Consider the following 27,927-nt stretch of genomic DNA (forward strand, 5'->3'; position numbering starts at 1 on the left):
GGCTTTGTAGTGAGTGATGGGGAGCCAATATGGTTAAAGCTATAAAATATAGAGCATTTTTAGTTTTCCTCTGTGCAGCCAATGTTTTACATCTAGTAGTGAGCAGTGCACTGCCAACTGATGCACAGGGTGGCAGATTTTGAAGTCTATTAGAGAAATGTTGAACGATTTTGGGCACTTCCACCGCAGTGTGAAGACTAGTCAGAAGTTATGGGAGCATCAAGAACAAGACTGTTTAGTCTTCGCCAAGATGTTGTAACACATGGAACTTCACATTTGAGATCTTGGAATGTTTCCTCGAGCAGCAGAGAGTGATGCATTCCTTATCATCAGAGATGAACATAGGAGTGATATGGATGGAATGGGGAGCCATTCAAGCCTTAGCAAGCCTTGGGCAGGTGATTTCATTATTAACACTTCTAAAAAAAATGGAACAAATTGTAGAGAACCGTGAGATTGAACCTGGAGAGAGTCTGTATCCAGAACTGACAGCTTTTCTTATGAGGTATTAAAAGGTTGCATATGTTAAATAATGCACACCACTATAGAGTTCATGCTGGCCTTCACTTGTCACCCAAGAATAAAGGGCTACCTTGATGTGAGGAGTATACACTGCCACAAGTTAATAAGCTGTATGACATGCAGAGAAAGAGGGGTATAATAACGGAGGAACACCAGGAGTTAGCAATGGGAGAAACTAGTGAAACTCCTTGTAGCTTTGGCAGCACCTCCACACAGTAGAGATGCTCCTCCTTAGCTGGTGTCTGTGGTTGTGGTGCTACAGGCAGAGAAAGTCAGAGTAAGGGAGCAGTTGTTTGGGCCAATGTCTTTAACACTCTGGTGGGAACCAGTGAAGCCCCATCATTCCAGAGTAGCACCTGGTGAAATCAAAACTTTCAGAACCTACTTTGTTTTGTTACAAAGCATCTTAATCTGAACCAGAACTTGGGTTGGATGTGCAACAGATGCTGTCATACCCACCCACGAGTGTCGAGAGTGATAGAGTATTCTCATTTACTGGCAAAATCCTCAATCCCCTGAGGTCACATTGGGGGGCCATGTGTAAACATTATTTGTGCTAGCAGATAGCAAAGATGTTGCTCCTCCAGCACACTGACAAGTCAAATATGTGGTTGCTTTAATAATGTAAATACATTTAATTTAACCCCTTAAGGACCAAACTTCTGGAATAAAAGGGAATCATGACGTGTCACACACGTCATGTGTCCTTAAGGGGTTAAAGGAACACTATAGTGTCATGAGCACAAACATGTATTCCTGACATTATAGTGGTAAAATTAATATTTAGCTCCCTGACTCCCTCTCCCTACTATAAAAAGGTGAATATACTAACCTTTCACACTGCACCAGTCTTGCATTGCGCTAATTAGCATCTGCTCATAGAAATGCATTAATCAATGCATCTCTATGGGGAACGTTCAGTGTTCAGGTCAGAGCGTGGAGACGCTTAATGTCAGTGCTGCATACTGTGCAGAATTGAGACAGGAAGCACCTCTAGTGGCTGTCTGAGTGACTGCCACTAGAGGTGTAACTAGGCAGCAATGTAAACACTGTCTTTTTTCTGAAAAGGCAGTTTTTACATTAAAAAGCCTGCAGGGGCATGCTATAGACACCAGAACAACTACATTAAGCTGCAGTTGTTCTGCTGACTATAGTGTCCCTTTAATTTTTAATAAAACATTTCAACAGAACCTGCTGCACCCTCCGACCTGCTGTCCAAGCATAGTTGGGGAATTGGAGAATAGGTCAAAAATTATAATGATTTTAACTTTTTTTGTGTTTTTAATTTCACAGAGATCCAAAACTACAGGAATAATATCTGCGCAATATTACCATTTAAAGACTTTGCGTTTCAAAGAGATTTGCACATTGTGGATATCAATAAAAATTCTGCCACAAATGACAAGGGATATTTTGACCTTACACCAAAAATAAACGCAATTGACTTACTGAAAAACAAAAACTTGGTGTCAGAGAGGATGCTTCTGGTAGGAAATTCTGGAACAGGAAAAAGTTTCCTCTGCAAGCTGCTTCAAAAGAAATGGGCAAATGGAAAAAAACTGGCATATAAATGCATTCTTTATTTATCCTGTAAGAAAATGACATGTAACCAAGAGTTCAGTCTAAACCAGCTTTTAAAAGAAAAATGCAAAGCACCTTTAGGTGTAGTTAATAAATGTAAAGCATCATCACCATTCACTTCCAACTCTCATGATTTGCTCCTCATCATTGACAATGTTGATGATGTATACCATAATGAGGATGACAGCTTGATGTCACGTTGCAGCATTGATACTGTCTACAAAGTAAAAGACTTATTGTTGAAAATCTTTAAAAGAGAACTTGTTGCAAAAATAGATGTCCTATGTGTCTCCAATTTCGATACATTCAGCGAGCTAAAGATGCATTTTAAGCGTGCGTTTGTCTTCTCAGGTAATTCTGGTGTAGAGACAGAGGAGCTATTTACTGATATTGGCAAGACAAGTGATATCAAAAAAGATCCAAGGAAAGAAACGGAATTGCTGAATTTTGCTAGTATGCCATATTTTATCAATACAGTCAAAATTATTAGGTGTAAGTATTTAAAAAACCCAAGTAAGATGTTTATCCGTATGTTCCTGTGCTGTTTGCAGGAAATAAATGATAAGGAACTGGAAGTAACTGTATTCAAACAGAAGGCAAATATGGCCTATAAAAGCCTCAATGAGAAACAGACACTCGAGAAGGTAGATCACGATGATATTCTGATGAAGAATTGGAATGAAGTCCTGAATACATGTACTGTTTATCAACATAATGTACTGCGGGACATATTAGCAGCCATACACTGTGTATGGACAATTCAGACAGATGAAGAATTAAAAGAATGCCTGAATTTCTGGGTTTTTGCCAAAAACAGTCAGAATAAAATTGTGCTTATACCGGCTCATAGCCATGTGCACAAATTCTTTCACTTTATCAAATTCTTCTTGAGACTTTTGGTTTATCCTGATTATGAAAGCCTGAAATCATGTGACAAACCTGTAATGGAAAGCAGTGTTAGAGATGCCCTGATGGATTGGTTCAGTGCTTCTCTGGAGAAGTACAATACAACTCACGACCATCTTAAACTGATCAATTGCCTATATGACCTTGAGGATGAGCAGATTAGGAAAAGAGTGTCACCTTTCTTCAAGAAACTCAACTTTTGCAATACCCCGCTAACCTACATGGATATACAGGCATTGGCATACAGTTTAAAAGACTCAAAGTTGGATGAGTTAGATCTTCGTTTGTGCACACTCAAAGACACAGGTGTCACACAACTGAAAGGAATAATTAAGAACACAAAAAATGTCTTGTAAGTTACTTTGCTTTGTCACTATAACGTATTGAGTGAAAAGAGCAAGCTTTAGATTAGCAACCAAAGCAAATATAGGTGGACAGCCTTTCATAAATATAGGTGGACAGCCTTTCATATGTTAAACCATGCAGTTGTCTATAGTCAAAATGATAATGTAATTGGGGAGGCTTTTAGTGGAATAGGATGTAGGCCTATAGGATGTGTCCCACAGGGACTTCACCTACCCACACAAAGATGGCGGCGCCCTGAATAAAGATCGGGGCAGAAGATAAAGAATAAAAAATAGGTAATGTGGGGGGCTTAGGGGCATTTGGGGGTGACTAGGGGGTCAATTGGATGTAGTGGAGGCGGGAGGGGGTTAAAAAAAAAACGGGATTCGGCATGACAGTGCCGCTTTAAAATGTTTTTTTTTTTGTCTGTTTTTTTTTTTTCATTTTTCTTAATCACTAAAACATGTAATCAGGGCTGTCAGAGATCTTATCATTCTCATCCACCATTCCACCCCCTCCCCTTACTACACTCATTTGAATCAGCTTTACAGAAGTCATCCATAGCTCATACACACCCTTGTGGTGGGGCCTTTTCCACTCATAACTACTAATATGGTACTTTTGCTGATTAAAAAAATCAGGTACTGATGGAAGGCCCAAGTCAACTGCCCATTAATGTGCTGCTCTTTGAATTGTAACTAGTGATACCATCCCCTGGTTGTAGTATTGCCAGTAAGACATCCAATCGGGGGTCCTTCTTGGTAAGCAGGCTTTCCCAAACTCTGGCCCTCTAGAAGTTGCTGAACTACAACTCCCATGATTCTATGAATGAAATAGATAGGCTGATAATCATGGGAGTTGTAGTTCAGCAACATCTGGAGGGCTAGAGTTTGGGGAAGCCTGTGGTAATGTGTGTGATAAGGAATTAGTGAGGAAGAAAATGGAGGCATAATTTAATAGTTTCATCTTGCCCCTTTCTGGATCTGTCTGACAAATGGGACAGGGAGGACCTGAGGAGCCAAAGATGCACCACTAGAACATAAAATAAGGAGATGAGATAGATATGATTGGAGTCAGTGTTAAGAGATCTGTCTGGGGTTGATGTGATTGGGGCTAGAGGCATGAGGGTATGAGGAGGAGGGTTAGGGGGATATGATTGTGGGGATTAGTGGATTGTGTGGTTGAGGTGATGAGATAATTGTTGGTAATGGGGAAGATGAAGATTATGGAGATCGAATAACGTGATTTGGTCTGAGGTGATTTGATTTTAAGAAAGGGGTAACATGACTGGGCTGGGGTGATGATTGTTTTTTGGGAGAGTGTCTGTGTGTTGCTTTGGGCTTACGTCTGACAGATCTCAAAGAAATGCAACGATGTTGCGGCAATGAGTCCAAACCATGCCCCTGTACAAACACATTTTAAAGTGCTGAACCAGTCATAAAACAGTAACATATATTGATCAGACGCAGTGTAAAACTATAGCAACTTGTTTCCCATATTATAACATTATTTTGACAGATTGACACGCTGCAAGGCTTGGGCTGGAACATTAACGAGCAGACAGAGCTGAGATAAAATTATTTTTATTTATTTTTTACATGCTGAATAGGTAGAACGTTTTATAATTAGATATTAATAGTTTGTATCTTTGACAATTTTTAAATCCATCACGACATGTTGGGACAATTCATACAACATGCAACATCCAGTGTACTCACTAATTCACTAAACAGCAATTTCAAGTCTCATAGAATGTAAAAGTTTTATTTAAAAACACCACACCTAGTCAACAATAATGGGCTTTAGTTACAGTATATGATCATACATTGCATAAGCAATATATACAGACAGACACACTTCATTCAGGCACAATATACACACACACACACACACACATACACAGAGGGAGAGAGGGGGGTTATTGGGGTATTATATGTTGATAGAATACTTAGGAAACACATATGCAATTTAACTGTGATGGTGAATGGTTAAGAACTGAATAGATAGGAATGGGTAGCAAACCTTAGGGTGTTTCCATACCATGTATTCAGGATTTGACCATTGCTTGCACTATATAGAGATTATATTTCAATCTGCATATTGTAGTAGTCAATATCTTTTACACTTAGTTCATTGCTCACCCGATGGAAGACACACATTTATTGTATATGAAAGCTCATAGTTTGTCTTGCTATAAGAAATTAATTATTTATTGGCAAAACATATTTTTAAAAAACCTGCCCTAAGCGTACTGCATGATCCCTTTAAAATTTGGAGGTTTGGATGGTTAAAGGGTTTCAATGGAGTTTCCTTTGTTTCAACAATCTAACTGTATAAAACAAGTTTTATTTTCACTTTTTATTTTAATGTTTTGCCTACACAGGTTTATTTTTTGTCCAAGACAAGCAATGTGCTTTTATTTTCTCTTCATTAAGAGTATCACAGATTCATCTCACTTTGACTCAGACAGCTCCTACATATCAGATCAGAAATGTAAATTTTTTTTTCATTTTTTAGGTTGAGCTCTAATAAGCTAACCCAAGAATCTGGATATGTTTTGAGTGAAGTGCTAAGAGATCCAGAATGTATAACTGAAGAAATGTCGTAAGTAGCGCTGTTCACTTAATCCTTTGGGTGTCATTGGGCTATGAATCCTTACCTTTTTGTGTAATTTTACCCCACTCCCTCTAGCATGTAAGATCATTGAGCAGGGCCCTCAACCCCTCTGTCCCTGTGTGTCCAACTTGTCTGGTTACAACTACATGTCTGTTCGTCCACCCATTGTAAAGCACTGCGGAATTTGATGGCGCTATATAAATATCATAATAATGATAATAATAATAATAATAATGAAGGTATCAATTTGTTTACATTGGGTGGAGTGGGTTTACACCAGCTATGCACTAATAACTAAAGTAGCGCTAAACGTTTGTGTGCACTGTGGAGGGGTATATGTCAAGCAGAGTTACGCTGGCGTCAATAGATAGGGTAATATTGCACTGTGCAAATGAAACCAGTAGTGCCCTAGTGCCACCCCAGTGTAAGTACTCAAACCGTTTAAGAATTGTGTGACTTCTTACCTAGGATGTCCTGGACACCGCTCAACACCTCCACTCCTACCTTCAGAGAAAAAGCTCTCTATCTAATATAAGTCCTGCAGCTAGATAACTTCCAGAGCACCAAAATCTTACACATTTAAGTATTTGTGTTTTTTTGCAAATCCATTTATTTAAGATTTTAACGTACACCAAATAGATAGGCAAAAAATGAAATGTTTAGGGTGTATAGGCAAACTATAAAATATAAAATGCGCGCTGAAATCTGCCCAATAACAATATAAAAACATTTTTTTTTTGCAGAATTGGACAAGTAAATAATAGATGTGAATTACACAGTAGAAAAGCAAGAGAAGCCAAGAAAAAACCCCAGATACGATAAAAAAGGAAATACAGAGAAAAAAAGATGGTCAGGGTAGAGACAAAGAGAAAGGGAAAACCATCATGTGGACTAAGGAAGTGGGAATTGCCCAGGATAGGTGCTTTAGTAAGGAGGTGGAGGGCATCTGTGATGTTCAGACATTCATTAAAGTCAATGGTATAACATAGAGTTGCTGTAATTTATTCCAGAGAGATAATACATCAGATTATTTTCATAGAAAGAAAAAGTCAGAATCTATGTTTTCTAGAGATTGGCTATAGCTAAACTAGACACTATATAGATAGAATTAACCAATTTATTGGCCACTGTTATTGTACTGATCTATTCAGAAGTGCAGTCCAGGGATTAGGATATATCTATACTGCAAAGGCTTTGCTAATTTTGGTGGACAGGAAATGCTATCAAAGTTTAACATGGGAGACAATGCCTCCACATATGTATGCACCACAAAAAAAAGATACAATGTGATTAGTGATGAGGCCTAATACAAGACATTATCACAACCGGCCTATATCGAATTCCACTCACAGTCACAGACACAAGTCACTCCCTGGCATCTTGGTGTCTAGGACAGAATTCGGTTGACACCGTAATTAAATAACCTGCCTGACACCAAGACACACTGCACAATACCTATTATATAAAAACATAAACTAATTACCTTCCCTTCTGTTTTACCTTTGTACAACAAGTCAACAATGGCACAGTAAAAACTTAGTCCAGCAGACAAATGGGGTCTCTGGATTTATGGCACAACGCCCTTCTGGGAAAACAACCCCTTCTGGGAAAACTCCAGCATCATTGATTGACAAATACATTTGATAAAACGCTGATATTGAAAGTCCATCTAGGACAACCTGAATGGTTAGATACCGTACCTTACAGTTATACCCTCTCGATAGCATCTCGGCATGCAACCATAATACAGAAAACCAGGATGACCACCGTTCCATGACTTAGCACAACCAAAAAAATATTGGTTGTATAAGGTTGTAAAACTTAAAAACAGAAAAAGAGATCACTACATTCAAGCAGCAGGTGGGTATAACCAATGTTACACAAAAAGATTAGAACACAACAAAAAAGAAGAAAGGCAAGTGGAAAAAAACTATGAATAAGCTCTAAACATAACCCATGAGATTCAGATGCCTACGCACAAAATTCATTCAATTGAAATCTAAGGGATATATGTTTTTCCAGGTGCATTTGAATATTTGGGCTTACTATGCTGATTTGGGGTTCTTAAGGAGGAGCTGTAGGTTTACACCTCCCCACCATGGTTTGTTATAAAACAGGATAGTAACTCGAGAACTTTGATTTGTAGTGTTGTTATTCACTAAGGTCAGAATGTTAACAATGTCCGCGTGGGCATGAATTTGGTCTGGATTTCAGCCGGACCAAACGCCGCTGCACAGCTTAAATCCAAATCGGAAAGCTTTAAATACATTTTAAACATTCTGAACTATTTGCCCACTTGCAGTACCAGCAGTCAGCAGGTAGATACCGTAATTAAAAATCCCATAAAAAAAATAAAAAGCTTATGGGAAGGTCAATAAAACCACCATATAACTTTAAAACCTCACTCTGCCACCATTACTCCCCAGTCGCTAGAAAGGCCCGATACCAGATAATTATATAATGGGGTTGGCATTCCATTTTCAACCACCCCCCCCTCCCCCGACCCTTCCGCAGGGTGCTATGTGTCTCCAATCCCCTAGCATCCCTTATTAAAATTATGTAGCCCTACCTAACCCCCCTCAATCTAGTAATAGTCTTTTAGCTCTTCTTTTCTTCAGCCCCCAAAAAGGCCAAATTAAAATTACATAATTCCCGATGCAACTAATGAAAATTAATAAAAGAATCATGAATTTTTTTTAAAAAGTGACAATAAAAATAATCCACCTTTGCACGTCTAGGACTCAGCACAGACTCAGCTTGCATAATGGAGAAAGCCCTTCCAAACACTATAAAAACTTAGTCAGAGCACTCTGAACTCATTTTAAGGGGGGTGGCTAGAGGATTGGGGAACCCTAGCCACACAGCAGAAGAGAGAGGGGGTGTGGCCATGCCACTAATTTGGGGGGTGGATGATGGCATATATTCTTGTGTGTGTAGAATGTGTGCAATAGTGTGTTTTAACAGTGTGAGTACTAGTATGTGTGTGTCTGTGTGTGTTTTAACAGTGTGTGGCAGCATGTGCCAAAGTTTGTGTAGCTGTGTCGTAGTGATCCCAGAGTGCTGGAGCTAGCAAACACCAGGCTGAAGGTTGGGATGGGGATTCTAACAGGCAAGATGTTCCCTACCAGTGCCGACTTTATGGGTGTGCAAGCTATTCTGCCAAACATGGTGCCATGGTGATAGGTGCAACAGGTGGTGGACACAGCTCGCAACTACCAGGGCTTGCGCTACCTTATAGCGCCCTAGTAGGGGAGATATTGAGTCCCGGGCTGCCCCTCCCTTAGATAATGAGCCTTATCTCTTAACAGGCAGGTGAGAAGATTGAGGATGTCTCTCACTGGCCCAATGTCAAGCTTCGTTGGATGCAGATATCGAGCAGTTCTCTCTCTCGCTCCGCATTCAGAGCTTTGCCGTGCATTACCATGGCAATGTTTTGATACCATTAGTGCCAGAGCTCATAAGAGGAAAGCTTCTGCTTTGCATCTGGTAGAGGTGGAAATCTAAAGCTCTGGCAGAGTCCGCTGGACCATCAGGGATCAGGCTTTCACCCTCCCTTCCCAAAGGTATGCAAGAGGGAGGGGAAATCAACTTTAATTTATTTTAATAATAATTATAATTATTAATAAAAAATAATAACATGACATTGCTTTCCCACTCCCTCCTTTAAGACCAATATTTAAGAAGCTCTCTATGCAACAGAGCTACAGTTTAATGTAGTTTAAAGCAAAATGGTTCTACAAGCACTCTAGGCACTAGAGCTACAGTTTAATGTAGTGGTTCCCTCTGGGAAAGAATTGGCTTATCTGAGAACATCAGTACTAATGATCTCAGCCAGTGGAGGCAGGGCAGTTGCAAGGAGTCAGGAGTTTTTTTCAACCTAATTAAGGGGGCCTGATAACCTAAATATATGTGTATAGTACAGGTTAATGTGATTTCTGAGAGTAATGTGTATATATTAATGTATTATAATATGTGTGTATTAATGTACATGTGAATATGCATAATATGACCCTATATTACATTAATACATAACATCTATGTAATGCAGACTTGGCACTTTTTACATGGTGGAAATTATTGCATGTGGTGTGGCCAGGTAGGGGCACTGTGATGATTTTTCGTATTGGGCGCCTAAAGGCCTAAGGCCGGCCCTGTCCCCTACAGGATAGGTGCCTGTCTACTCTGCCTAATGGAAAATCCAGCCCTGGGCAGTGGTGGGGACAGTATACCTTTACTTTGTATAGGGTTCAGATGCAAAAGAACTGATTTTAATCCGGACATTTGACTGAATTCTGACCGTTTGGCTTTAGTGAATATGGGTTTTGCTATTGCAGTCAGAATTGGGTACATTTTCTCTGGATTTTGTCCAAAATCCAGTGTTTAGTAAATAATCCTGGCACGCAGGACTCAGAGGTGAGCTCCACCCATTACTGACAAGTTTGGCCTAGGGATGGGCTCTAGTAGGCACTATGATTAAATGTATTTCATACATTCCAAGATTTTAAATGGACAAAGAAGGATGATTTACTTTTAAATGTGTGAGTGGGGGTGTGGTCAGGGGTGGGGCTGTTCTGAAAAAAAATTACTGACTTACTAATAAAAATGTATGCAATTAAAATGTAATTTTAAACAAGAACAATGTATCTTAGGGCTACAAAAGTGACCCCCCCAAAAGGCAAAGCAGTTTCAAAGGATGCAAGTACTTATGTGCAAAGTATATGTCAGGATCAAGACAGGGATCCAACACGCAGAGTACTTAAAAACTATAAAGACATGTACCGGACCTTAGAGTGGCCGGACTAACGTCAAGCAAATAGATAATGGTCAGGGGCGAGCCGAGGTCGAGGGAACGAGAAGACGGGTAAGCGAAAGCCAAGCCGAGTTCAAGGATAGGAGAGGTAAGCAAAGTCAGGATACAAGCCAAGTCAATAACCGAAGAAACAATCAATATAAACGCACTGAGGGAACAGACAAGCTTAACCACGACAGAGCAATGACTCACTGTAAGTGAGTACCTTTTATACCCTGCTTCTTAAATTGATGACCACACCCCCAAAACGTCCTAGTTTGAGATTTTCGGCGGGTCGTGACGTAATTGACGTCATGACGTCGGCGGCATAGCGCTGCATCATAAAAGGGGGCGGGGCTATCGCGGCCGGCGTCCAAAGTGCCGAAATTGCTGGAGGAGAATGAGGTCTGAGTAGCAGGTACCATGACAGTATAAAAGAGGGGATTTATGTAACCGTGACAACTATCAGTGCATACTTACATGCAAACAACCAGGGAGATTTCTTTCTGCTTCAGATAGCCCCCCTGAGCTAATGGAAGTGGCAGGAACACTATACTTGAGCATTCCTGCTTCCTACCACATACCTTAGATCAGACCAGACCAATTGCGTGAATGGTGGGGTAGTTTCAGAGTCTTCTCAATGAAAAGCCTCTAATAGGCTATTTACTATGTTACTGTTACTCTGTTACTCTGTCACAGGGACAAAAGGGAGGGGATTGCAAGTTCATGAGGAAATGCATGCGTATATTCATTTGGCTCATATCGCCCAAATAGTGAGTTATTTATAAATGTTTTCATAATATTGCCTGTGCAGTGATCCTTTAAACTTTAGAAGATTTTAAAGTCCTAGTATGGTTAACTATTTTCTGTGATCTCCACCTAGTGGACAAATCAGTAGAGCAACCAGAAATGCCAATGCATCTGGGAAAACAGATATTACTAAAATCTCCCGTGAATGATTTTATGTATGGAGGGATCTGAATCCTATGGATTATGTTTTGAGGATTGAGTTTTCTTCCACCCGTACTTTTTCTTTTTCTGTTATATTCTAATCGCTAGAAAACCTCCAATGAATCTCAGGAGACTATTGATAGCTCTAATAAACTACCCAACCTAAGCTGTTACTAGATGGTTGCAATGGTACGTTCCATTCTCTGAACATTGTAGGTATACCACAAAGGGGTACTTCTCATAGAGCTAGTGCTAAAGTTTCTCTGGAACTGCAATGTTTAACATTGCAACCCTAAGTGCAAAAGGGAGACTGCACCCAGACAACTTCAATGAGCTGAAGTGGTCTGGGTGCCTATCGTGTCCCTTTAAGCAACACTGTCCTACACCAAGGGTTTCCACACTTATGGTATAGAAATGTAAAGAACTACCTGAAACAGGACAATATAGTCAGAACCATCAATAAAAAGAGAAAACAATAGACATATACATGGTACCTTAAAATATACCATTACCACTATACCTAATAGTACCATGACCATATATAAGGTATCGAAATGTAAATAAATACCTGGAACAGGACAATTTAGCCTCAAAACTGGTAGTATGCAGGCTGTAGTGGTTATTGTGTTAAGAATACCGGTTTAATAAACAAATTAGTTCATTAAAAAATATATGATTTTAAAAAATGATTGTTAAGAAATGATCTTTAGAAACTACAATCCATAATTGTAACATTACATATTTCTTGTTGGTTGATTTGTTTTAGGTTGGGAACCAATGACTTGGGCGCCTCTGGTGTTCAAGCCCTTTGGGAAGCTCTGGGAAAAAACAAGACACTAAAGAAACTTTATCTATATGACAACAACATTGGCGATGAAGGCACCAAGGGGATGATAAAAAACTTGAACGAGAACAATGTGCTGCAGGAACTACAGTATGTATTATTTCTGTTTATTTTTCTGCTTAACCATCTAGTAATATTATTATTGATATTTATGAAGAACCAACAAATTCTGAAGATCAGAGTAAACTGAAGAGGCCCCTGCCACTGCAGAGATCTAGTAATTTAAGTTTGTTTATACAATGCACTTAGCTAGATAAAGGGGTAATGGAGGTTGCGCCAAAAAGTGAAAACCAGTATATGAGTGGAGAGAACAACAAACGGATAAAAAAAACCAAAGGATTAAAAACAAAATAGGTATAATACGTAGTAGTAATAAAATGTCCAATATAAAGTCCCAATAAAAAGTTGCCAGAAGATTTAGCCTCTGTTCTGTCAGGGAAATTATTCTATGAAAGTGCCAGATCAAGGTATTCTTTAAAGCCGTACATAAAAACAGAGAAAAAAAAAAAAGGACTAACAGTGCAATATATTCCAGAAGTAGACAATATCAATAAAATAAGTCTTATATAGTCTTACTCACGTTTTATAGAGCTTAAAACCAGCTCTAGTATGAATAGCGTACAGTGGTATAATCTCCACTTAGAGGATATGCAAGGAAATGTTGACAGGCAGATGTTTCCTCAATATGAAGACCATAAAAGGTTAAAAGAAACAACAATTGTGCTCACTGTATAAAAGATGCCAGGAGTATAAAATAATGATAGGTTACTCACATTTCATTGAGCAGACAGACTGCTCAATGTATAAGGCATAAGTGGTATAATTCCCACTTTGGATTCTTTTTGGAGTAGTCCTCACTGGAACAGTAAAAATGGATGCCAGGTAGAAGATAAAAAAAATAAAATGGTAACAAATAAAAAGGCATACTATTTTTTTCATGTTATTATTACTTAGCTAGATAGCTTACAATGAGCTTACAATCTAAAGCTTAACATGAGGAGTTTAGACAAGAGGTACCAGAGGTAATTTGAAGATGATTGACAGAGAGAATTAAAGGATATTTACAGGCAGTGGTATATGTGAAGGGAATGAGGAGATAATTGAGTAAGAAGTCAAGTAGCTGTATAAGTATGCTATAAAGTAGTGGTAGACCACCTTCAGCACTGCAGGTGGACTACAGCTCCCATAATGCTCTAAGCCAGCGGTTCCCAAACTGTGTGCCGGCATACAAGGGTGCCGCGCAATGCTTCCCCTGTACTATGCTATGTTTCCCCGGTACGATCAGTGGGCACATCAGGTGGCGCATTCACTTAGGGCCACCCGATGGGTATCACTGCTTTATTGCTCAACAGCATGACTGGGCCCCTGTGGTGATAGACTTGCCAAGTATGTCTCCAGATCTAAACCCTGTTGAGCATCTGTGAGGCATCCTCAAACGGAAGGTGGGGGAGCGCAAGGTCTCTAACATCCACCAGCTCCGTGATGTCGTCATGGAGGAGTGGAAGAGGACTCCAGCGGCTACCTGTGAAGCTCTGGTGAACTCCATGCACATGAGGGTTAAAGGATCACTATAGTGTCAGAAAAACAAAGCGGTTTTCCTGACACTATAGTGCCCTGAGGGTGCCCCCACCCTCAGGGTCCCCCTCCCGTGACGCTAAAACCTCTTCGGCAGCTTACCTTAATCCAGCGTCGGGCTCCCTCGGTACTGGTGACCTCTCCTCCCCCGCCGATGTCAGCTCCCAACTGGAGCAGAATGCGCATGCGCGGCAAGTGCCGCGAGCGCATTCAAACAGTCCATAGGAAAGCATTTCTTAATGCTTTCCTATGGACGCTCTGCGTGATGTTTGCCAAATTTGCATCCAGCATCGCAGATGCGCCTCTAGTGGCTGTCAGGAAGACAGCCACTAGAGGTTGGCTTAACCCCCAATGTAAACATAGCAGTTTTTCTGAAACTGCTATGTTTACATGTGAACGGTTAAAACCTGAGGGACATTGCACCCAGACCACTTCATTGTGCTGAAGTGGTCTGGGTGACTATAGTGTCCCTTTAAGGCACTGCTGGAAAATAATGGTGGCCGTTATTGTTGAGGGGACAGCAAACTTACACTGTTATATAGGCTGTACACTTACTACTTTACATTGTAGCAGAGTGTAATTTCTTCAGTGTTGTCACATGAAAAGATATAATAAAATATTTACAAAAATGTGAGGGGTGTACTCACTTTTGTGAGATACTGTATATATCTCCATCACTACTGCCCCTAACCCCCCACCATATTCCTTAATCCCCCCACTACTGCCCCTTGTCTCCCACTACAGCCCCTAACACCCCACCATATCCCTTAACCCCCCACTACTGCCCCTAACTCCCCACCACATCCCTTAACCCCACACTACAGCCCCTAAATCCCCACCATATCCCTTAACCTCCCACTACTGTCCCTAACTCCCCACCATATCCCCTTATCCCCCAACTACAGCCCTTAACCCCCCATTACTGCCCCTAATTCCTCATCATATCGCTTAAACCCCCACTACTGCCCCTATCTCCCTCACTACAGTCCCTAACTCCCAACCATATCATATAACCTCCCACTACTGTCCCTATCAACCCCACTACTGCCCCTATTCCCCACTACACGTCCTAAACCCCCACTGCTGCTCTTATACCCCCACTACAGGTCCTAACCCCCATCATTTACATTTTAAGTGGAGTTAAACTTCTGATTAATTTAAAATGTTTATTTTTTAAATGCTGGAGTTTGAAGGTTATTTGCAATGTACACAACCTCCTATGTCTTTTATGGACCAGTCCATCTCCTGTGATCAGGCCCCATGTGTAACGGCAGAACTGCCCCTGGTGCAGCTGCACCGGAGTCTGCACACTGATGGGGCCCATCGGGTGGCCCATGCAATTAGGGCCACCCGATGGCTCTATATCTTCAGAGGCCTGTTTAGCGCTGCGGCCATGTAGTAAAAATTGCAACGTAAAAGGGGAAACTAATATATGAGCTAGACGCATTACATGCAAAGCGAGATAGTTCAAGCCGTGATTAGTCATAAGTGCCATGATTATGGCTTATAGCTCATGAAAACCCCAAATCCACAATCTCAGTAAATTAGAATATTACATGCAATCAGTAAAACAAGGAGTAGAACAATATCGGACCTCTGAAAAGTATAAGCATGCATATGTACTCAGTACTTGGTTTGGGCCCCTTTTGCAGCAATTACTGCCTCAATGCGGCGTGGCATGGAAGCTCAGGATGCCTGTGGCACTGCTGACGTGTTATGGAAGACCAGGATGCTTCAATAGCGGCCTTCAGCTCTTCTGAATTGTTCGGTCTCATGTCTCTCAACTTTCTCTTGGCAATGCCCCATAGATTATCTATGGGATTCAGGTCAGGCGAGTTTGCTGGCCAATCAAGCACAGTAATCTCACGGTCATTGAACCAGGCTTTGGTGCTTTTGGCAGTGTCGGCAGGTGCCAAGTCCTGCTGGAAAATGAAGTCAGCATCCCCATAAAGCTCGTCTGTGGAAGGAAGCATGAAGTGCTCCAAAATCTCCTGGTAGATGGCTGCGTTGACCCTGGACTTAATGAAGCACAGTGGACCAACACCAGCAGATGACATGGCTCCCCAAATCAACACAGATTGTGGAAACTTCACACTAGACTTCAAGCATCTTGCAGTGTGTGCCTCTCCATTCTTCCTCTAGACCCTGGTCCTTGGTTTCCAAATGAGATGCAAAAGTTGCTCTCATCAGAAAAGAGGACTTTAGACCACTGAGCAACAGACCAGGTCTGTTTTTCTTTAGTCCAGGTAAGATGCTTCTGACGTTGTTTGTTGTTCAGGAGTGGCTTGACAAGAGGAATACGACATCTGAAGCCCATGTCCAGGATCAGTCTGTGTGTGGTGGCTCTTGATGCACTGACTCCAGCCTTGTAAGAGTCCCCAACACTCTTGAATGGCCTTTTCCTGAAAATCCTCTCCAGGCTGCGGTCATCCTGCTGCTTTTGCACCTTTTTCTTCCACACTTTTCCCTTCCACATAACCTTCTATTAATGTGCTTTGATACAGCACTTTGGGAACATCCAACTTCCTTCGCAATTACCTGTCGAGGCTTTCCCTCCTTATGGAGGGTGTAAATGATGGTTTTCTGCACAACTGTCAGGTCAGTAGTCTTCCCCATGATTGTGATTCCTACTGAACCAGACTGAGATACCATTTAAAGTCTCCGAACCCCTTTGCAGGTGTTATGTCTTAATTAGCTGATTAGAGTTGGACACTGTGAGCCTAGAATATTGCACCATTTAACAATATTCTAATTTACTGAGATTGTGGTTCTGGGGTTTTCATGAGCTGTAAGCCATAATCATCACACTTATGACAAATCACGGCTTGAACTGTCTTGCTTTGCATGTAATGCGTCTATCTCATATATTAGTTTCCCCTTTTACGTTACTGAAATAAATGAAGTTTTGCACGATATTCTAATTCTTTGAGTATCACCTGTATGTCTGTTCAGGCGTAATTCGCCTCTTTCGTATTATGTGCACCCACACTTATTATATATAATTTTATTCAGGGGAAACAGGGCTTTCATTTCACATCAAATATTTAGGTCTGAAACATAATTTAATATGAATATAATTACAAAAAATGGGAGAAAATAAGAATTTTAAAAATTTAGTTCTACGTGACATTTTAACTGTGAATGTCATAATACTGTTTGCTTTTACTGGAATAAAATGCACGTGTAAAACAGTACCCCCTATGTACAAGTTTTAGGGTGTTTTGGGAAGTTATAGAATGTTAAATTTTTCAGTTTTTTTCACATTGAAATTTGCCAAATTGGTTACGTTGCCTTTGAGAACGTATGGTAACCCAGGAATGAGAATTACCCCCATGATGGCATACCATTTGCAAAAGTAGACAACCCAAGGTATTGCAAATGGGGTATGTCCAGTGTTTTTTAGTAGCCACTTGACCAAAAACACTGGCCTAAGTTAGTGTTAATATTTGTGTTTGGAAAATGCAAAAAAAACTAATTTGAACGCCAATTTTGGCCAGTGTTTGTGACTAAGTGGCAACTAAAAAAGACTGAACATGCCCCACCTTGGGTTGTCTACTATTGCAAATGGTATGCCATCATTGGGGTAATTTTCATTCCTGGTCTACCATAGGGTCTCAAGGCAACGTAACCAATCTGGCAAATTTCAATGTGAAAAAAACTGAAAAATTAACCAATCCATAAAACCTGTACATGAAGGGTACTGTTATACTCAGGAGACTTCGCTAAACACAAATGTTAGTGTTTCAAAACAGTAAAATGTATCACAAAAATTATATCATCCGTGTAAGTGCCATTTGTGTGTGAAAAATGCAAAAAAGTCACTTTCACTGACAATATCATCGTTGTAATACATTTTACTGTTTTGAAACTAATATTTGTGTTCAGCAAAGGCTTCCGAGTAAAACAGTACCCCCAATGTACAGGTTTTATGGTGTCTTGGAAAGTTACAGGGTTAAATATAGTGCTAGCAAATAAAATTCCCTGGACTTTCGGCCTGGGTTGTCAGGCAGGTCCTGCAAATTGTAATTAATATATTGACCTAATTATGTAAAATGATTACATAAATATATACGTAGAATTATTATATATATATATATGTATATATATACACACGTGTGTATATATGTATATGTGTATATATGTATATAATTTTTTAAAATAATTTTTATGCATAGGTATATTTATAGTGATATATACGTATATACTTATGTATATTGATATATATTATTTCGTTCTTAGTGTATTTTGATATCAATATATATTTATTTTAAAATACAGTTAGAACGAAATTACATATATATTTATTTTATTATTTTTTTTAATGTAATTTTTTAACGTATTTACATATATATTTTATATTATATATAAATATATAATAATTATATATATATACTTATACAATATCATTATACGTGTACTTTGATATTAATATATATTAAAATAAACTTAGACAGTGTATGTGTATGTGTATAAATAATTTCATTTTAAACTGTTTTAAATTTTTTTCCAGGCAGCAGGGAGAGTACCTATCATTACAGACACTCCCCCTGCTAGCACTGCTTTGGACTGCTATGCCGTCCATGTGATCGCGAGGTCCTCACAAGAACCTCGCGTTCACATGGCCCAGGGTGGCCGGAATGGACGGAGAGGGGGACTCCCTGGGCTACCAGGTGAGCCCCACAACGCGATCACCGGCATGGGATCGCCGGCGACCCGGTAAGTAGAAAGGACGGCGGGGATGTGCTATGCTGCCCCTTGGCGTTTAGAGCCGGTCCTCAAGGACAGCATAGCAAGTCCGCCATCCTTAAGGGGTTAACATGTCACAATGGTGGGTAAAGTAGTTACATTCCAGTACAAAGCAGCAGAACAAATTATACAATGTATTAAGTTTATGAAGGTGGGTTTGTGGCGAAGGTGCATACACAATATAATCAATGACGATAGTTGTGGATTTTGTAGTTTATGTAATTTAGGCACAGTTCCAAAGATCATTGTGAAAGTTTTGTCAGTGTTTAGGAATCCACTTTTCTACCTCTGCAAACTGGTCTTCGAGTACCGCCTCGAGCTGCGGTAGATCAGGTTTAGTAGCATAAATTACTCTTGCCTGCATACATGTGTTCAGCTGAGGCTTTGCAGACGTTAGGTAGATCATTTATAAATAATGCGAATAGTAGGGGGCCAAGTATGGAACCTTGGGAAACACCACACGTGACCAGGAGAGGGAGGGAGGTGCTATCAGAAATGGTCACATATTGCGATTTGTCTGATACATATGATCGAAACCAGGTTAGCGGAACAATACCTGAGTTTTTAAGGTTTTGCAAAAGAATGCCATGGTCTACTGTGTCAAAGGTCTTGCCAAAATCAAGGAAAATAGCTCCAAATGCCTGCAAGAATCCTCTGCAAGAGACACACAGAAACCCCAGATAATTGTTAGCCTTCAATGTGCCTCTTCATTAAAGTTTTTGTCAATATCCCAATAGCCAATGTGAGCACTTAATACATCTATTTCATCAGCATGCAGAGCTTACTTAGTCTAGTTTAAGTTTATCATATAAGGGTGCTTTAAATGAATTTGTAATAATTATACTATCAAGATGCAAGTACTTTGTACATAACACTTAAAAGAAACAACAATGTATGTTTTGATCATTTATACATTGTTTTTAATTTTTTTTAAGTTTGTGCGGAAATACATTTGATGAAATGGGATTGACAAATATTGAACAGCTGAAAATCCAAAAGAGAAATATGAAGGTTGTTCTGAGGATTGCTGAAGATGTACAATTATTTAACTATGTGGAGGAGGAGATCAACAGCTTATCTAAGACATGGCAAAACTATGATCAAGACTGGTTATTTACGATTCTTGAAACTATACAGAATGACCTGTCAAAGAAGGACTACACTTGGGATCCTAATGTATTAAAAGAAAAGGTCCTCAATCTCAGTAAACTAATTGATGGTTTGAAGACTAGGATCCATCCAAATCACATGCGCTTTATGTGCCTTAAGAAAACAAAAGAGCAATGTGCAGAACCATAGCTTAATTGCTACAATAGCATTCAACTATAATGTTATAGTCATTTTAACTATTTAGATTATTTGGCACATTGCAAGGGGGGGGGAGGTGTGTGTGTGTGTCCAAATATTTGCATTGTTTCTATTTGTAAATTTAGATGGCTTATGTTTTTTTAAAAAAATATATTGTGCGGGGGCGGAGCCTGGACGCCAAGCCGAGCAGACGCATCTGCCACGAGCTCCTGCAGGACGGGCCATAAAAACGGGGAAAAGCGGCAGCTATATGGCACAACGACCCTTAAGGGTGCACCACCCATGCCGGGGGTGCACCGCCGATCCGGTAGACACTACCCCGGGGCCTGCCGGGGCCGTGCGCACGGAGATGCAGCCGCGGCCTACTGGGGCTGGAGCCGGGGGGAGACGGCCGTTCTCCTCGGCGACGGAGCCCACAAGCGACATTACTGCAACCTACCCCCCCCCCATGGACTGGTGGGGGATATCCCGGTCTCTGCTGGAAAACTCTACCTAAGCGGAAAGCTGACAAGCGAGCCCCACGGTACGCAGGGGCAACAGACTACCAAGGCCCTATCAAAATGGCCGCCCAGCACGGGCCCCAGCAGCAGGTCGCCCAACCCAAGCTATCCACTCCTCAACGAGAAAACCTTGACTGGCTCTGCACAAGGCTTTGGGACATGCTACACAGCAGAGGCATAACCTACTACAAGGCAGAAACAATAGTAGCCTTGTGGATCCGACCGGCGGCACGGCGCAGTCACTACAGGCGCATACCTCGAGCCTCCAGAGCGGCTGTTTGGCTATACAGGTTCCAGCAAGCCTTAAAGAGGGACATTGCACCAGGTCTCTCGCACGCACGCTCCCACTTACTGATACACAAATCCGGGACAACCACACAAGCTACTCTAATAGGGTACTCACCAGACCGGACTAATAATGGTCAGCACAACTTGAACCAGCTCCCGACCGCCATCACTACGACACAAGGGTACGTGCGGCTGCACACCCCCAAAGGTACCACCGGAGCTGATACCTGGCATAGAGACACCACGTCCAGGGGCTCCGAAACTGTAAGGCCGTATCACACACCCATTATATCTGGGGCAACCCAACAGCAGCACCAAGGTACGACCAACCAACCCCATCAACCCACCTACTAACCCCGAACGGGGACCCAGAGACACTCTAAAGGGGCATCAGGACTTTGCCTGACTGGCGTGGGCTGAACAAAGAATACCTTACAAAATGTCTACCTTGAGGACTAAAACCACTTGTGCCGATTAACCCACTATCACCCAGCAGAATTACCCTTACTTTAAATTACTCTTGTTTGTTTTGTCCGGCGTATAGCCTCATTAGACTACTCATTATAAAAATGCAGGGCCGCCACCAGAAATTTTGGGGCCCCTAACTCAGCTCAGGGTCTGGGCCCCCTGGGGCCCGCCTCCAATCCCGCCCACAGGGTCCGCCTCCAACTCCCGCCCACAGGAATACACACAGACACAAAAACACACACTGATACAAAAGGACACAGACACACACACACACAAAAATACATACTAACAGACACACATACTGAAACAGAAATACACGCATATAGGCATACGTACTGACACACACATACTGAGACATACACACATATACAGACACACAGGCATACATAGTGACAGATAGACACATACTAACATACATACAGACACACATGCATGAGGACTTACACATACATACACCGACATTACATACATACACACAGACATAAATTAATTCATACTGGCATACATACATATATACATACATACAGACATACTGACATACACACACAGACAGTCACAGACATTCTGACATACACACAGACATTCTGACATACACACAGACATACTGACATACACACAGACATACTGACATACACACAGACATTCTGACATACACACAGACATTCTAACATACACACAGACATTCTAACATACACACAGACATTCTAACATACACACAGACATACTGACATACACACAGACATTCTAACATACATACAGACATTCTAACATACACACAGACATACTGACATACACACAGACATTCTAACATACACACAGACATTCTAACATACATACAGACATTCTAACATACACACAGACATTCTAACATACATACAGACATTCTAACATACACACAGACATTCTAACATACACACAGACATTCTGACATACACACAGACATACTGACATACACACAGACATACTGACATACACACAGACATTCTAACATACACACATACATACTGACATACACACAGACATTCTAACATACACACATACATTCTAACATACATACAGACATTCTAACATACATACAAACATTCTAACATACATACAGACATTCTAACATACACACAGACATTCTAACATACACACAGACATACTGACATACACACAGACATTCTAACATACACACAGACATTCTAACATACACACATACATTCTAACATACATACAGACATTCTAACATACATACAGACATTCTAACATACACACAGACATTCTAACATACACACAGACATTCTAACATACATACAGACATTCTAACATACACACAGACATTCTAACATACACACAGACATACTGACATACACACAGACATTCTAACATACACACAGACATTCTAACATACACACAGACATTCTAACATACATACAGACATTCTAACATACACACAGACATTCTAACATACATACAGACATTCTAACATACACACCGACATTCTAACATACACACAGACATACTGACATACACACAGACATTCTAACATACACACAGACATACTGACATACACACAGAGATTCTAACATACATACTGACATACACACATACATACATACACAAATACAGCTAATTTTTCTTACCTTTTTTTGCAGGTGGAAGGCTGTGGCCGATGGGAGTCAGCGTGGCTCCTGCGGGCTGCGGCCTGTCTTTTTTGCCTCCCGCGCGGCGCTGAGGGGAGGGAGCTGGGAGGAAGTGACGACCACTTCCTCCCAGCAGTACTTTGCGGTTGGGATTTTTTTTAAAGGGGCCCGGTCGCGCTATTGCACGGCCGCAGCGCTGACCGGGCCCCTGAAGATACAGGGCCCATGGGATGGCCCTAAGTGAGTGGGCCACCCGATGGGCCCCATCAGTATGCGTTACACGTGGGGCCCGGGCGGCCGGGCCCCCCAGGGCCGCCGGGCCCGTGACAACCGTTATGGTTGTCACCCCCTGATGGCGGCCCTGTAAAAATGTATTATTTCACTGTAATATTGCTCTAATGTTCTCCTCTCAGGTTTTATGATTTGTTTCCACTGAGCTTGCTAGTAGCTCCATACAGTGACCATATGTACTCGAAATCTGCACAGCATTCAAGAACATAAACCCACAAAGGTCTCACTACATCACAAGCAACACACAAACAAGCAACCACATAGCAGCGAGATTTAATGCGACGCACATACTTAATACAGCGAGAAACTAATCTGGCATAATGCAGACCTAGGGCTTGTAACTTACAGGGCTGCACACCTAACCATACCACCAAGCGAGAATATCTTTGTTGTGTACACATGTAGCCTAGCGTGTTTATTGCAAACGGCAGATGTCCCATAGCCTGTTTATTTCTCTGTTATTTTCATGCTAAAACAAAAAACAAAGCTCCTTACCCAGACCCAGCAGGAATATTTTATATTGTACTTTTATGCTTTATAATCTTCTGCAGCACTCATTAGGCATGTGTTCAGATCGCCTGTTCCCATTTAATCTTATATAGACACATGCGTTTGCCTAATACTTTACTCGTTTAATACATTACTCTGTTGACACTCAGGCTTCACCGACTTGTCTCACACTCACTCACGTCTGCGTAACTCATATAAATTACATCTTATGTTATGCTATGTACTCTGGATGTGCTTGACTTCCCTGTGACCTAGCTACCTAACTTCAAAAAATTTATTTTGTTCTGACGTTTTTAAAATGTATAATTGTGTATAATTTTCCTATTTGTTAGTTTACTAACTCCTTTGTCTAGCGTTTCTCATGAACCTGCTCAAGCTCACTCAACCTAGACATCCTTGACTAATCTGGTAGACATTGCATTTAACATAAAAAATGTGCAAGAAATCTAAATGCCATGACAATGTTGATATATGTTACTGCATGTGTTTGGTCCGCTGTTGTGGAGTGACGAGACTGTTATGTATATTATTTGCACAATAAAATACAGAATAAAAAAAAAAAAAATATATATATATATATATATATTGTGCACTTTATTCCTTTTTTTATTATAGTCACTATATACAAATCTTAATTCTGTTTTGTAGTTTTACTTTTGCTAGAGACTGTGGCTTTAGTGATTTATATATACTTGGGTGATCCTTCCCCCCCCCCCCCCCAGTCTATTAGGATAATTATTCCACAGCATTGCAACAAGGGTACACATCATTAAATAAGTGAGGTGTTTCCATACTAGGTATCCTATGATTAAGTCTGAACATTCTACATGATACGGTAGGGCTGTATTTACCACATGGCAAACAAGGCATTTGCCTAGGGCGACACTTTCAGGGGGTGGGGGGGGGGGGGTGGCACCAAAAAACCGCCACCCCAAGCTCCCAAACAAATGCCTTGTTTGCCTCATGTCCTGGGGCTGTCCTTCTTAGAGCCCCCAGAGATGTTAAACTACTAATATTCCAGGCGGCAAGGAAGGGCTGTCCTCTGCTCTTCTTGCTCTCTCACGCTCTGTAAAGTCTGTGAAGTGAGTGTAGCTGTCAGTGCGTGTGTAGCTGTCAGTGTGTGTCTGTGAGTGAAAGTGTGTGTCTGTCAGGGTGAGTCAAATCAGTGAGAATGGGTATGTCTGTGAGTGTGTGTCTGTCATTTTATGTGTATCTGAGAGTGTGTGTCTGTCAGTGAGTGGGTGTGTCAGTGTGTGTCTGTCAGTGAAAGTGTGTTGATTAAACAGTGTGTGTGCCAATGACTGTGTATCTGCAATTGAGAGTATGTCAGTGAATGTGTCAATGAGGGCCTGTGTCTGTCAATTAAAAAAGTGGCCTTGACAGGAATTTGGGGGGCAAATTTAGATTTGGGGGGTGCCCTAAATTAGTTGTGCCTAGGGCAGCACAAATCCAAAACACGCCACTGGATACGGGGGAGGAGGTGAGAGTTGTTTGTCACTGCTGATGTGCAATTACTATTACTTGTATTTTTATGGATTCATAATAAAGCAAATTGTATATGGATTTGGACCACACTATTTTATTAACTATGCATTGAAAAAAGTAGTCTCCTTTGAGAAATTGTGACTAAGGGGTGACTTTTCTTTGAAAATGCAGCATTTACATTGCTGAGCCTACAGGTACAGGCTACAGACACAATTTCCCATAGGAAAGCATTGGGAGACTATTGTGCATGTGTGGCGAAAAGCTGCCAAACAGCATCTCCATGTGGAGCATTCAGCGCATTTATGCAGACCCAATCTAATAAACTGCTCTCTCCCCCCATTCTAATACACTGCCCACAAATCCCCCCATTCTAATACACTGCCCCCACTCCCACCACTCTAATTGAATGCACTGCCCGCCTCCCCCCAATTTAATGCACTGCCCCCTTCATCCCCTATTTTAATACACTGTCCAACCCCCAATTTAACACACTGCCCCATCACCACTTTAATACACTGCCCCCATCATCACTCTAGTACACTGCCCTCTCTGCCACAAATTTAATACACTGCCCTCTCCACCACCAATTTAATACATTGCCCCTCCATCCCCTAGTTTAATAGTCTGCCCTCCCCCTAATGTAACACTCTCCCCCCATTCTAATACACTGCCCACAAATCCCCCCATTCTAATACACTGCCCCCACTCCCACCACTCTAATTGAATGCACTGCCCGCCTCCCCCCCAATTTAATGCACTGCCCCCTTCATCCCCTATTTTAATACACTGTCCAACCCCCAATTTAACACACTGCCCCATCACCACTTTAATACACTGCCCCCATCATCACTCTAGTACACTGCCCTCTCTGCCACAAATTTAATACACTGCCCTCTCCACCACCAATTTAATACATTGCCCCTCCATCCCCTAGTTTAATAGTCTGCCCTCCCCCTAATGTAACACACTGCCCCCTCCATCCCCTAATTTAATAGTCTGCCCTCCCCCTAATTTAACACACTGCCCCCCTTCCACCACTCTAATACACTGCCCCCTCCCTATCACCAATTTAACACACTGCCCCTTCCACCACACTAATACACTGCCCCCTCCCTATCACCAATTTAACACACTGCCCCCTTCCACCACTCTAATACACTGCCCCCTCCCTATCACCAATTTAACACACTGCCCCTTCCACCACTCTAATACACTGCCCCCTCCCTATCACCACTCTAATACACTGCTCCTTCTCCCAATTTAATACACTTCCCCCTTCCCTCCCCAAATTAATACACCATCCTCCCCCTAATTTAACACACTGCCCCACCTCCCACCACTCTAATACTGTCACAAGAGGCAGTCCATGGCGGGCCCAGTGCCAGATGTAATTGATTAGTAGTATTCGACGTGGTAGTGGATATGTAGGGCTTGGTGCAGGTTAACCGCACGACCCCTGTTGTTGAGCACCAGCATTTGTGTGGCCACGTACCAAGACCCTGTAGCAGCTTAGCAGATGTCAGAGCAGAAGTATGCTGAGATTTATCCAGTACTATAAACAAGACAAGGCTAGAATAGGCACCAAACAAGAAAACAAAACAAAACTAATAGAACCCAAAACCAGAGAAGGACAGAAAGTTAAACCCAGAACATGTACACAATACATAAGGGAAACATTAACAGAACAGGGGCAGGACAGAACAGGACTGCACATGGACTGGGAATACAAAATAAAACAAGACAAGATATAATAGGCAAAACAAGAGGAGACAAAACTAAGTACTATATACAGTTGCAAGAAAAAGTATGTGAACCCTTTGGAATGATATGGATTTCTGCACAAATTTGTCATAACATGTGATCTGATCATCATCTAAGTCACAACAATAGACGATCACAGTCTGCTTAAACTAATAACACACAAAGAATGAAATGTCGCCATGTTTTTATTGAACACACCATGTAAACATTCACAGTGCAGGTGGAAAAAGTATGTGAACCCCTAGACTAATGACATCTCCAAGAGGTAATTGGAGTGAGATGTCAGCCAACTGGAGTCCAATCAATGAGATGAGATTGGAGGTGTTGGTTACAGCTGCCCTGCCCTATAACACCAGTTCTGGGTTTGCTTTCCACAAGAATCATTGCCTGATGTGAATAATGCCTCGCACAAAAGAGCTCTCAGAAGACCTACGATTAAGAATTGTTGACTTGCATAAAGCTGGAAAGGGTTATAAAAGTATCTCCAAAAGCCTTGCTGTTCATCAGTCCAAGTTAAGAGACAAATTGTCTATAAATAGAGTAAGTTCAGCACTGCTGCTTCTCTCCCTAGGAGTGGCTGTCCTGTAAAGATGACTGCAAGAGCACAGGGCAGACTGCTCAATGAGGTGAAGAAGAATCCTAGAGTGTCAGCTAAAGACTTACAAAAGTCACTGGCAAATGCTAACATCCCTGTTAGCGAATCTACAATACGTAAAACACTAAACAAGAATGGATTTCATGGAAGGATACCACAGAGAAAGCCACTGCTGTCCAAACAAAACATTGCTGCAGGTTTACAGTTTGCACAAGAGCACC

The 27,927-nt window shown here is 41.3% G+C and overlaps 1 protein-coding gene across 3 annotated transcripts in view; it reads left to right on the forward strand.

The window, feature by feature from the left end:
* The window catches only part of LOC134602882 (uncharacterized), a 79,533-nt gene extending 57,996 nt beyond the window's left edge, over window positions 1-21,537 (forward strand). For all 3 annotated transcript variants that reach the window (XM_063448324.1, XM_063448323.1, XM_063448325.1), the window contains 4 exons: window positions 1,816-3,361; window positions 5,872-5,958; window positions 12,477-12,644; window positions 19,811-21,537. In XM_063448324.1, coding sequence (XP_063304394.1) covers window positions 1,816-3,361; window positions 5,872-5,958; window positions 12,477-12,644; window positions 19,811-20,174 — 2,165 coding nt within the window. In that variant the 3' untranslated portion in view covers window positions 20,175-21,537. The remainder of the gene's footprint in view (window positions 1-1,815; window positions 3,362-5,871; window positions 5,959-12,476; window positions 12,645-19,810) is intronic.
* The last annotated feature ends 6,390 nt before the right edge of the window (window positions 21,538-27,927 follow it).

This window comes from Pelobates fuscus, chromosome 3, assembly GCF_036172605.1.
Source record: "Pelobates fuscus isolate aPelFus1 chromosome 3, aPelFus1.pri, whole genome shotgun sequence".
Classification (NCBI taxonomy): domain Eukaryota; kingdom Metazoa; phylum Chordata; class Amphibia; order Anura; family Pelobatidae; genus Pelobates; species Pelobates fuscus.